This window comes from Rissa tridactyla, chromosome 1 (genome assembly GCF_028500815.1).
Source record: "Rissa tridactyla isolate bRisTri1 chromosome 1, bRisTri1.patW.cur.20221130, whole genome shotgun sequence".
Taxonomy (NCBI): Eukaryota; Metazoa; Chordata; class Aves; order Charadriiformes; family Laridae; genus Rissa; species Rissa tridactyla.
This window is the reverse complement of record NC_071466.1, coordinates 210,734,327-210,747,288: the sequence shown is the minus strand read 5'-3', so window position 1 is coordinate 210,747,288 and position 12,962 is coordinate 210,734,327. Positions and strand designations below refer to the sequence as shown.

The 12,962-nt window shown below is 44.1% G+C and overlaps 1 protein-coding gene across 1 annotated transcript in view; it reads left to right on the top strand.

The window, feature by feature from the left end:
• Positions 1-12,962, top strand: part of ELAPOR2 (endosome-lysosome associated apoptosis and autophagy regulator family member 2) — a 108,015-nt gene that overhangs the window by 81,014 nt on the left and 14,039 nt on the right. Inside the window, exons 9-16 of the mRNA XM_054188344.1 lie at positions 2,684-2,864; positions 3,623-3,751; positions 4,719-4,809; positions 5,954-6,056; positions 7,275-7,412; positions 7,698-7,961; positions 8,856-9,029; positions 10,485-10,674. Of these exons, the coding sequence (XP_054044319.1) occupies positions 2,684-2,864; positions 3,623-3,751; positions 4,719-4,809; positions 5,954-6,056; positions 7,275-7,412; positions 7,698-7,961; positions 8,856-9,029; positions 10,485-10,674 (1,270 nt within the window). The remainder of the gene's footprint in view (positions 1-2,683; positions 2,865-3,622; positions 3,752-4,718; positions 4,810-5,953; positions 6,057-7,274; positions 7,413-7,697; positions 7,962-8,855; positions 9,030-10,484; positions 10,675-12,962) is intronic.

Genomic DNA, 12,962 nt, shown 5'->3' with positions numbered 1-12,962 from the left:
GCATTGAACATTGAACTCTTCCTGCCTCCTCAATGGCCTTTCCCTTCACTGATGGCCGTCATCAGAATACAAAGTGGGTCTTTCTGCAGACACCCTTCATCTTCCACTTGCAACAACAACAGGTGTCGTAGATGTGCAGATACTGGCTGGGTTTTCAGGGCTGCTTTCACCATTTAGTGCTCTGCATCTCTGGAAATTAGTCCACGTTTCCTGTACTCCCCAGCCATCTCTCCACATGATGCAGCCCAGTGAGAGGGCCTGACTCCGTAGCCCATCTTCAGGCGAACGGTGGCTGTAAAGAACCAGCCTAAAGGCCTATTGATCCATGGCTTACAAAAATCAGCCAGGTTTTTCACTGGACATTAGCTTATTGTCTCCCTCCTGCTGTCCCCACTCAATGTGTAGAAGGGGCCCTAGGAGATTTAGGCTCTTGATTCCTATTGACTTTTCACCTATCTACTGCTTTAAAAATCCCAGGCTGATTGCTTCAGCCCCAGTCTTAGGAACCCTCACTTGGGCAACCACACAGGTACTCCTGAGCCTTTTAATTTTAAATGCTGTGCACCCTGATGCTGCTGAAGCGTTTCTGGACCGATACTCCAGAAAATCCTCTTAAGAGTTCAGGAACAGCAAGGGCAGGCTGATCTGTAAGGGACAGATGTCACTCTGATGGCAGGAGCAGTCCCACAGTGCTGAGCAAAGCGAGCAAAGCAGACCCAGCATCAGCGGACAAATTCATAGATTCATAGAATTACAGAATCATAGAATCATCACGGTTGGAAGGGACCTTTAAGACCATTGAGTCCAGCCATTAACCTAACACTGCCAAAACCACCACTAAACCATGTCTCTCAGCACCATGTCCCCCCATCTTTTAAATACCTACAGGGATGGTGATTCCACCACTTCTCTGGGCAGCCTGTTCCAATGCTTTCTGTGAAGAAGTTTTTCCTGATGTCCAATCTAAACCTCCCCTGGTGCAGCTTGAGGCCATGTCCTCTTGTCCTATCACCATTCAGCCAAGGTTGCCAGACAAGTCTGTAGTGATGAGGCACGACCAATGTCAAGCTGGGACATCAAGTCCATGGGTCAGTCAGGATTTGGGTCAACCAGGGTACATGACCTGGCACAAGCATGGCTGCAACACAGCTCAGGCAGGGACAAAGGGCCAGAACCCCAGCTTAATTCCATCTCCCAGGAGCAGAGGCCTGAGCCTGCACTGAGGCTTCTTCCAGCTTCTTTTTCAAACTGGTTCAAAGCTGATCAATACTTCTTGAGCTTCTGTGTTATGAGGGCTAACCTTGAATGCAAGCAGCTCAATGCCCAGGATGATAGGGGCATGCACTCAGGGCCCTGAACCAAATTCATAAGGTGAAATCTCCCCTGTCAACCTCTGCACCCATGCCTCTGGCCTCAAGGATCCTTGATTGCACTTCTGGGACCAAAGGGTGGACATACCCAGAGGGGGAGCTGTGGCCAGGTTAAAGTCTTGCCAGTTGCGTTTCTAAGCTCTGGAACTCAACTAATTTTTTTCTTGAGATATTAAACCTTTTCAGGGATAGACCCAAAGACAGATGAAATTTGAAACCCAACACCACAAGTGATGCATCTCACCTAAGCCTTTTCCTGAAGCCAGAAAACTTGTGTCTCGTCAAAGAGAGGTGATGTCAGAGAGGTGATGCCATTGTAAATGGTAACACCACGGACCAAGGGGACACCTCATTGTCCTCTACAACTCCCTGAAAGGAGGTTGTAGAGAGGTGGGTGTTGGCCTCTTCTCCCAGGTGAATAATGACAGGACCAGAGGAAATGGTCTGAAGTTGCAACAGGGGAGGTTTAGATTATATATTAGGAAGAATTGCTTTGTTGAAAGAGTGGTCAGGCACTGGAACAGCCTGCCCAGGGAGGTGGTTGAGTCACCATCCCTAGAGGTGTTTAAGAAACGTCTAGATTTGGCACTTCAGGGCGTGCTCCAGTGAGAGAGATTGTAGGGGGTTTTTGTGTGTGTGTATGGTTGGACTCGATGATCTCAAAGGTCCTTTCCAACCATGAAGATTCTATGAAATTCTATGACTGACTCATGCTAGTGTTCGTAGGCTGCTCTTGTGTAATGTGGAGGGACTGGAGCAGGACTGGAAGAGTTCCTGTGTGGTTTTGGCTTTTGCTCAGTAGGTGAAAATGGCTGGAGAGAAAGTGAGGACTTTCCAAAGAACAGATGAGTATGGAGAAAACACAGGACTTGTGATGTTCTCTGCTAACAGATGCCTTCCCGATAAAGGAATTTTATAATGTAGAAGTTATATTTTGTGTCACTATGGTTAAAATGCAATGACTGCTTTTGCATTTGTTAGAATTATTTATCTGATGTTCCTCAGAAACATTTTCATGGGAAAACCCACTGGATAAATAGGAATGAAGAGTAGTGATTATTTTAAGCTTCACATTTTTGCTTTTTTCTTAAGGCCTGAAATCTTTGAATCGGCTCTGAACCCATTCGCTTCTGTTTCCCTCAGAAACTGTTTCCCTGTTGCCCATCCCTTTATTTTCCTGGATGTGCAAGGTCTGCTTTTGGCCTGAAACATTGGGAATACCCTAATTTCATTTAAAAGGGGGACTTTGATTGGTGTATCTAGTCCTAAAGCTTTGCAACACACCATATGAGCTCAGTGTCTTCTCCTTCCAGACTCAGATCATGTACAAATGGATTGAACCCAAGATCTGCAGAGAGGATCTCCCCAATGCATTGACCTTGCCTCCTTCTGGAGAGAGGAAGGATTGTCCACCCTGCAATCCTGGCTTTTACAACAACGCCTCATCTTCCTGTACTCCTTGCCCACCAGGCACATTTTCGGATGGGACACAGGGTAGGAGTCCACAGAAAAATTGCTCGTGTCCCCAAAAGCAGTTGTCTGCTTGCATGTGACTTAGTTTAATGGCACATCATGATAATCCAGAGTTCATTTTGCATAAAATATTCATGAAATTACATTGGAGAGAGGGAGCTGGATATCTGTTTTCTCTCTGAAGTCCTTTCATATCAGGGGTTGCTGCTCTAAGTTGACCTGCTGTGTTCTGGATGCATTTCTTGGCTGACGTAAACATCCTGAGGATTATTTTAAGGGATTCTGAGAAGGGAATCAGAACTTTTACAATCAGTAATTCCTCCTCACCCATTCTCCTGTCCATGCCAAGTTCTCCCCTGTGAAAATCTCATTTTAAGCACTGACAGATGAGTGCCCTGCCAACGTTGTCTAGCCTAAACTCTGGCTTGTTGATTCTGAAATGTATTGACCCGGTGGTCAACTATAGCATTTTCTGGAAACTCATGTTTACCGGTATGATCAAACCTTCTGCTAAAGGCATTAAAAAAGGAAGGGGGATCAGGGTATCACTTGCAAATTACTTACCCTGAGGTTATGATCTGCAATTTATAAAATGCTGGTCTCCTTTCCACTTTTCTGGTCCTGATAAGTCTTTGGCAGTTTAATTGTAAAGAAATAAATTATTTTATTTGCTCATTACTTGCCCCAGAGAGTAAAAAAGTAATGTCTGTGTTCTTTAAAGCACTGTTTGAGATGCGCTTTGGCTGTGTGATTTCCTTTACTGCCCTCTTGCCCTGTAGAGTGCAAAGCCTGCCCTGCTGGGACTGAACCAGCTCTTGGGTTTGAGTACAAGTGGTGGAACATCCTGCCAGGCAACATGAAGACATCTTGCTTTAATGTCGGCAACTCAAAGTGCGATGGGATGAACGGTGAGCCAAACTCCCTGTGTTGTTACGTGCTTTTCTTTCTTCTGCGCTGATCACTGTGATAGTGGAGCACCCACCAAAATGAGTATGCTCTTTCCTTTGTGAGTCACAACTCAGAGTTTCCCTCCTTCGCTGTAATTGCACCAGGCTTGAAAATTCCTGTAGGAGACAGTGTCACTAAATATCGAAAAAAAAAAAGAAATAAAACCCCCTCTTGTATACCAGAAAAGGGCAGGAGCTGCAGCCTATGGGAAGTCCCCTCAGCCAAGGACCTATTCCACCACAGACTTTGATGCATCTGAATATCCCCACTGAAAAAAACGCAACGATTCGACTTCCCTCTAGTTTATCTCCTTTCACGTTTTGTGATAATATGCCCTTTGAGGTCACACATAATTCTTTTGGAAAGCTTAATTAAAGTCTGTGATCTTTGTTCATTTAGCGCTCAGAGCTTTCTCTCTGCACGTGTGCTGAGATTGCAGCAGAGAGCAGTCACAGCTCACTCGTGAAAACGGTCCCGTTCAGGGCTTCTCCCACCTCCAGCCTTCGCTGAGAGATTTTCCTCAGCCTGCTCTGCCCTGTCTGAAAGATGTAACTCAAGCTTTGAATTATGCATGTTGAGCAGAGGGGCACAGAGGTATATGCTTAACGTGTTGCACATAGGTTCATTGATTCATCTGTTTTAAGGCTGGAAGAGATCAGATGGATCATCCCCCTTGAGCTGCACAGCACAGGTCAGGGAATTTCAATTGCTTTGGTGATTTCAAGGTGACATTTGGCTATAAAATCAGCAGTTAATGCCATTACTATAATTTTTCATGCAAAAGGATTATTATATTGCTCTATAGTTTATACCAGATATCTTTAAAGTACTGAATTCCTTTAAAAAAGTATGGTAACAAAATTTTTTTTTGCCATATGACCCAGAAACCATCCATTTCTTGAATTTTATTTTTTTTGTCCTGTGAAGGTTGGGAGGTGGCTGGTGATCACATCCAGAGTGGGGCAGGAGGCTCTGACAATGACTATCTTATCTTGAACCTGCACATCCCAGGATTTAAGTAAGGAACAGGATTTTTTTAAATCTCTTTCTCATTTATCTCAGCCTCTTACACCTATTTCACTGGAATGAACAGAGTTTTCCTTTCTGAAGTACAACAATGTCATGAATGAGAGACAAGGGGAAACCTGGATTTTATTCCTGTGTCCCCAGTCAGCCCATTGCAGCAGACGATTCTGTAAGACCTTGGGTTTCAGCAGTGTTTGCTTCAGTCTGAGAAGCTGGCTGTCCTGGAAACTGAGAGAAGATATTCCTATCCCTCTGTTTCCAAATTATCCCAAAGTAACCAGCTAAACCTGCCATGGGGTGGATACTGGTGCCTGCCCTGAAGGTGTTTTACAGAAACCCACGTTACTTTGCGCTGTGGTTTCGGCCAACCTGCACAGTCTCTGCTTCCCCTGGAGCCAGTGGAGAGGTGCAGGCAGCGCGGGAGAGCAGGACATCCCACCTCTCCTGGACGCTCAGACAGGATGAATTAACTGCTTGAGGTGCTTGTGCCTCTTTATTAAAAGACTGAGCTTAGACTCCTAGCTCAGACCAGGTGCGAAATATTAATATGGCAAAATGAAGCTCACCCTCCTTTGGTGTATCTCAGCTGAAGGGGCCTGTGACCTCTTACACCCAATGAGCAAACCCTGTTTTTTATTTTACAGTGTGGGCAAACAGCAATTAAAATAAAAGAGAAGCAAGAAACATATCTGTGGAAAAGCTTGGCGTGTCCCGATTTATTGTTCACTGTTTAGTACTTTGCAAGGGAGCACCCTGAGTACTTCTGGTTTGCTCAAAACTCCTGAAAGCGTCTCCCACCACTGGGGGGCAGATGCAATTAAATCAATATAAAATCACTTAAAGGATGTAACACATTTAAGCGATAAGGTTCCCTACCAATATGGTCAAATTTGGGTGTTGATTATAAGGAGGGAACTGGACCGTAAAGAAGTCAGACACTTAAAAACTGCTCCTGCTGTGCCCGATAGCCAGTGCGGAGCCGCTGTGCAAACCTGGCCTCCGCAGTTCTGCAGGGGCAGGTTTTATATGACAGGGCTTTGATGGTTTCCCCGCTGTAGGAAAAGCAATTTGACGGATTGACTGCTGCCTGTCTGGAGAGCATCTTGTAAATGTTTTGTTCCTTCTCTGTTAAACAGACCTCCGACGTCGGTGACAGGAGCAACTGGGTCAGAACTAGGACGGATTACTTTTATTTTTGAGACCATCTGTTCAGCAGATTGTGTGCTGTACTTCATGGCGGTAAGTGAGACCTCTCTCTCCATGACTGAGGACTGACTGAGCCTGGTATTCCACACGTCACTTCAATACCTCTACATAGGCGTGATTAGTTGCACTTGGGTTATTATGACTAAGATTATGACATTAGTTTAATATCTGCGGTGCCCTTGCAGGAAGGATTTAATGAATGACCTAGCAAAATTCCTCCACCACGTGAGTTGTGAACCATTCCTGACTATCTGTTTGTTTTAAAACGAAACATTGGTCACCAAAGAGCCAAATTTGCCCCTGTTAAACTGACTGATAAAGTTCTCGGTGTCTCTCACGCAGTCGTGTTAGCCTCCAGAAGATGTGGGACAGAGGGATGGGAAACGGAAAATTTGGAAATTTAGTCTTGATCCCATCAGTGACCTGGGGAATCAGTAGGGCAGCAGACAGACACCCGTTTATAAAGCAAAGTGCTGTGTTTTTTACTTTTCTTACCTTATTGAAAGTCCATCAGCTGAGGAATATAACTGAATCTGCGACAGCTCCCTGGTCCCTGCCATTGCAAAGGGAAGCTGGTCCATTTTTTATTTTTTTTTTTTTTTGTGTTATTTAGTGGTACTTTACAGGAAGCTTCTCTTAATTTAAAGATAATTAAGTTGAAATTAGGTGGTAATTTAAAGGAATCTGCCTTTAGGTGTAGTTTAAAGGAATCTATTTTAAAGGAAAAGCATCTTTCACTGGAACATTCACAGCTGATAGAGAATAAGAAACATGAATGTAGATTGAACAGGTTTTTTCTCATGTAAACTTTGACACCATTTTATTGATCTCAGTTCTGATTCACTAGAGAAACTGGCAAAGTGAGTACCCGAAGATGGCAGAAACTACAATTTTTCTTTGAATTTTAGCCTTCCCCTTTTTGTGCTCTGGTACCCACGTGTTTTATACATAAAGAGAATTTCAAATCTGAGAGAACCACTGTGCTGAATCTGTCCTCAAAACGTTTATAACCTGCTAAAGGACTTTGAACTTAACAGTTGTGGGAGCTAGAGCATCTTTTGGAATAGACACCCATTCTCAGTTGAAAAATTGCCAGTAGTGGAAAACAGAATAAATATGTTTGCTGTCCTTTATTAAATCTTAAGTGGAATTTTAAGTCCTATATATATATATTAATCTAGCGCTCACTAGTGTTCAGTGTAGTATGACCACACATTTTGTTTTTTAAAAGAATTTGTGTCCATTTTATAGGATGTTAATCGAAAAAATACTAATGTGGTGGAATCATGGGAAAGAAGTAAAGAGAAACAATCCTACACTCACATCATCTCCAAAAACGCTTCCTTCACGTTCACCTGGGCCTTTCAGAGAATAAACGAGGGCCAAGATGTAAGTACTTCTTTATGTACAGGGCTTTACAGCACAGCTTTCCTTGGGTGCTCACTGCTAGAGCTCTTGTCCTCCATTGAAGCTCACAGGCTTCTTGTAGGGGGCGAGTGGCTGTCACCATATAGCGGCCCTTGGGAGGCAGCTGTGGATAAACCATCCATGTTGAAAGACATATCCATGCCTAAGTTGCTCTCTGAATTGGTGCAGTGGTGCACAGAGCTGTGGTTAGTGTCCAAATGCAGTGGCGTGATGACACCAGGGTGGTTTCCTTGCCTCTCCTTCCAGAGCAGACAGTTCATCAATGACATGGCAAAGATCTACTCCATCACGGTGACCAACGCAGTGGATGGAGTCGCCTCTTCTTGCCGGGCCTGTGCGCTGGGTTCCGAGCAGTCCGGCTCATCCTGTGTGCCCTGCCCTGCAGGACACTACATCGAGAAGGAGACCAGCCAGTGCAAGGAATGTCCGGTCAACACCTTCCTGTCCATCCACCAGGTCTACGGCAGGGAGGCCTGCATCCCCTGTGGGCCTGGCAGCAAGAGCACCAAGGTACCGAAACCAAGTGTCTGAGCGATGGGCAGACAGGGTTTATTGGGATACGAGCACTCAAAGGGCCACTTTTAGTCCTTTCCTACAGGTATGTGCCTTGTGAGCCCTGGAGTATAATTATAACCAAGGATCCCGTTCTTCTAAAATATGTTCCTAGACTAATTTCTGTTTGTAAATACGCAATAAAAAGATAAAATTGACCACACCGGCTCAAAAAAAGGTTCGTTTCAAGAAGTGTAAGAACAGGGCAAGCATATACGTTATTTCCAACTAAAACTTCCCAGAATGCCGCTGTTTTAAACTCAGGGACTTCCTCAGCTGGATAATGTTTCTGTGCCTTTAGAAACCTGTAACAGTCTCCTCTTATATGAAGTCACCCTTAAGCCTAGATAAACATTTATCATGTGCAGCATCTTTTGGCAAGGAGCTGCACACGGACCTGAAGAACTGCTCCAATTTGTTCATATTCTGCCTGTTTTCAGCTGGGTTTACATCCTGTCCCTGTTTCTTGAGCTGTTTCTTGTGTTTCCTTTGCAAGACGCAAAAGAGGGCATCTTCTGGTCTATCCACAGGGTTTTAAGCTGGGACATTGGGTTCCTAAAAGCACCCATGACAAAACAAAGCAAGAACTCTAACTCTGCATTTTCTTGGCGAATGCAACAGACAGCAAAAAGGCCAGGCTTAGGGAACATTAAAGTCTTGATATGTGATTGCAAGGGGCTGAAAGAGGAAAGGGAAATCTCCCAAGGGAAAGGTGAATTACAGGAGTAGGACAAAGTTGCCCTTCATCCCTAACAAAGAAAGCTGTCTGCACCTGCTTGCTTTAACTCCCTGGTGAATGGTTTGCTGCTGGTCCATAACTGCTCTTTAATAGATGCCTCTCCCTCTCTGAAGGACCACTCTGCCTGCTACAGTGACTGCCTGGTGTCGTATGTCAAGGATAACCAGAGCCTGAATTACGATTTTAGCAACCTCAGCCAGGTGGGCTCGCTGATGAGCGGACCCAGCTTCACCTCCCGAGGGACCAAGTTCTTCCACTTCTTTAACATCAGCCTGTGTGGGAACGAGGTGAGCTCAGCTGGTGTTGAGGGTCGGGAGGGATTAACCAATTTGCTGCCCCAGTTGATGCTCTGTGGGATCACACTGTGACAGGATGAGGACTCCGCTACAGCTGAGCTGTCACTGAGACCATGAAAACACTTCCCTCTGGACCTTGCTCGGCAGTGCCAGAGGACTTTTGAGCAGCCAAGTGATTTTTCCACAGCAGAGATGACAGTGTTTTAGGCATAAGTAATGCTCAGAAGAAAAACCCTGTCACATCCCTACCTTTTCTTAGTTCTGGTGCGTTCAAGTCACTTGGGTCACAACCCTGACCTTTTTGTGCTGCCACCGAGGAACTCAAGTGAAGAGTCAGAGTCTTTCATAGGTTTCCCTCATGACTTGGCTGGAGACGTTGCTGTCAGCAGAGCCCCTGGTCACCCCACTGCCTGCCAATGGCTGAGGTGCCTGCTGCTGACTTTGATTGCGGCCTTTTAGCGTGGTGGAAAAATGTGTTTAGTCCATGAGGGCAAACAGTCTCTGCCCCAGGGTGAAGATTTTTCTGTCTGGGGCTTGGACTGTACCAGGGCGTTTTGTCCCATACATAAATTGAAGTTTCGGAGCAGTGCCAGTGATGTACCATGAAAGCCAATGCATGTAGTTTACATTCATATTCAGCCCTGTAAAGATCTGAAGTCTCTTTCCCATGTACCAAAGGGTTTGCATGAGTTGTCGCAAATGAGTAGTCACATTTCTTTACAGTGTTTTGCCTACTTTTAGGCTTAAATGTATGTTTAAGTACCGCCTGGGTTAGAGCTGCTGACTAGATCCGCAAAGGTACAGATGTGCTCACTCCCCTCTGGATCTGGTCTTCATTTTCCCAAACTCCTACTATGGTACTACAGTACTACCAACCATATCATTAGGTCCTGAGCGCTTGGCATTTTGTCAGGACGACTGAGTCTGGTGATTTGTCTTTCATTGCTGTTGCTCTGAGATTGTAGCACTGGTCTTGGAGTGTGACATTAATGCAGCTGTGAAGGCTGTATATCTGTTTAAGGATTTCACGTATTTGTGCTTTGAAAATATTTTCTCTGGCTTAGATCTCAAATAAAGAGGTATTCTACAGTATATAATTTAAAGGCAAGGGAAATATGGTCTTCCTTTTCAAGCCATTTTATTATGCTCTGCAAGTAAACACTGTGCTGTCAAGATAAACAAAGAGTGCTTCGTAGCACAGGTTTCTGATAAGACACATACCAGAGGTGACACCGTGTTTCTGGGTCTGTACAAGACTTTAATCGGAGCTTTCACAATGGCACAGTTTGTTGTTGCAATCTGTCCCTCTCATGATAGAAACACCAAGTTGTTTCTAAGGTGCAGTAATGAAACTCATCCAGTGTGCCGTCAGGAAGATTGCAATCTCTTCTTTCCCTAACTTACCAACAACCAACAGCTTCCCCACTTTTTTCTGATTGTCCACAGGGGAAGAAGATGGCTATTTGCACGGACAATATCACAGATGTTACTCTGAAGGACATGGTTGCAGAATCAGAAGATTTTTCCAATTTTGTGGGAGCTTTTGTCTGTCAGTCCACCATCATCCCGTCGGACAGCAAGGGTTTCCGAACAGCCCTGGCTCTGCAGTCCAACAGCCTTGCCGACAGGTTCTTAGGTACATGGTTTGTCTTCTGCTTGTTGTTGTCATGAATGTACTCTCATATATTTAGGGCTGCAGAATAAATCCTCTCAGCCCAGCGGTGCTGCATTACCTTGGGGGAAGAGTGAAGGGGCAGCCCAAGATTCAGTCCCACTTTGTTCCTGACCTGAGAAGCATCTCTGGACAGATGCCATTGCATTTTGCTGCTACTTCAGTCCAGCTCATGGCTGGAGGAGAAGAGCAAGGGCTGGCCTTATTCTTTGTTTTCCGTGCCCGTATTATTCACTCCTCCCTGTGGTTGTTCTAGTGGGTCCCATGGTGCATAGAATTTCCGCACAAAAATCTGGAGAATGTAATTAAAAAGCACTGGTTTTCTTTCATGTTGCCTACCCACCTCATGCAGAGCAAGACTGTAGTAGTCACATTAGTCCAAGTGTCTCTGCCCATGCCAAGTCCCCACTCGGGCAATTTCAGAAGAAGCAGCTGGTGCTGGGACATAATTGGGCAGGGAAGGAGGAGGCTTAGGGCAGCATGGGGCCATGCACATCGTTAAGTCTTTCATTGCTCCGGCTCACAAGTTCCCAGAGTCTGAGGCCAGATTAGACAATGAAGTCCTTTATTCTGCTCACCTATCCATTACAGGCACTGAGTGTTTGTACTTTCTCCCTGGCATTGATCCCAGAAACTCTTGTTTGACAAAAGCACGTCTTTGGAAGAGCATTCAACCTGGACTTTTAAGACTGGCAGAAATAAAAGCTTTGCCACGGTCATTGGTATTTTTTTTCCACTGGCCAAACACGGTTTCTGTATTTTGTTTTAAAGCAGACTTGTTCCCTGTTTGAATTTGCCTGACTTCAGTTTTCAGCTCTTGCTTCTTGTTGTTCTTTCTCCGTTTCACACCCACATTTTCCTCCTTGGAGAAATATTTTGTATACTGCAATCATCACATCCTTCCCAGTCTGCTCTTCTGAGAAACTAAGTAGGCCCAAGTTCTTCTAAGTCTCTTGCTATCATGTAATTCTCTCAAGCATCTGTGTGATATTTGAGGCTCTTTCTGCAGCCTCTGTAACTTATATTTTCTTAAGGCATAGGCATCAGAATGGAATAGTATTCCAGTATTTAGTTCACTATTATGGCAATAAAAAAATAAAAATCACTTCTGTATTTGTATATACTTGCAAGGATGGAATCTCTGAGTGCTTTTTTCTCCAGACTCATGGGATTTCATGATGGCTTCTTGGGTCTGATGTCCAGTCTGGATCTTTTTTCAGAGTTACACTTTCCAAGGGAAAATCTCTCTTCCTTAGGACTGCCCTTAATCCCTTGCTGCACTTGTCTGTACTAAGATATGTTTAGTGTGATTGGGACCAGCTTATCAAGTGAACCAAGTTGCTCTGTATTTCATTTCTGTTCCTCTTAATTGTTGTCTCATCTACACGCTTTACCAACAGTGATTATACACTTAACTTGCAGATCCCTGATGATAATCTTGCGTTTTGGGACTCCAATATCAATGCTTAGAGAAGCCTGGAGACATACCACATTTCATCACAATTTCCCGTGGCCAGATAATTTTACAATTAGTTAGTTAAATAATTTTTAATCCAGAGTGTGCACTTAATTGATACTACACTGATAACTTTTTAATTAGAGTCTCATGTGGTAATTAGTGAAGTACTTGATAAATTTATATAATTTTCTGTAGCAACCAAATTAATCAATGCTCAAAGAATGAAATCAGATTTGTTCAACAAGAGCTGTTCTCCATAAATTCACGTTGGCTGCCACTCATTATGTATCTGTCCTTAAATGAAACCCATCTTCCGCTTCCCATTCCTGTTATTTTGCCTCATCGCGTTAGCCACATTGTAAGTTGCTCACCATTTCCCCTCTCCATCAGTCTTTTGACATTTTGCCATCGTTAAAAGCTCTACTAAAGGTCACTCTTAGTTATGGTTTTGCTAGTTTATAAGCATGCATGCCAAGTAGGTGCCAATATCCTCTCCTGCCACTAAAGGAATGAGGTGTTCAGTCATTGTCTTGGAAAGCGAGGCAATAGTCCTTATTTTTTCCTAATACAGAGAAAAGACATCAAGCTCTTCTGCTGCCTTTTCTTTATCCCAGTTGTTACATTTTAAAATGGTTGAGGTTTGCCTTTCCTATCCATAAGATGTACTTTTATTTCTATTATTTCTAAAAAAGCTCCAAATGTATAATTTTTCTAGTGCTGCCAAACACAGGCTTTTCCCTGAAGTCTTTAGCATACATTATCATTTTTCTGTAACTCATAAGTTTGGATTTTA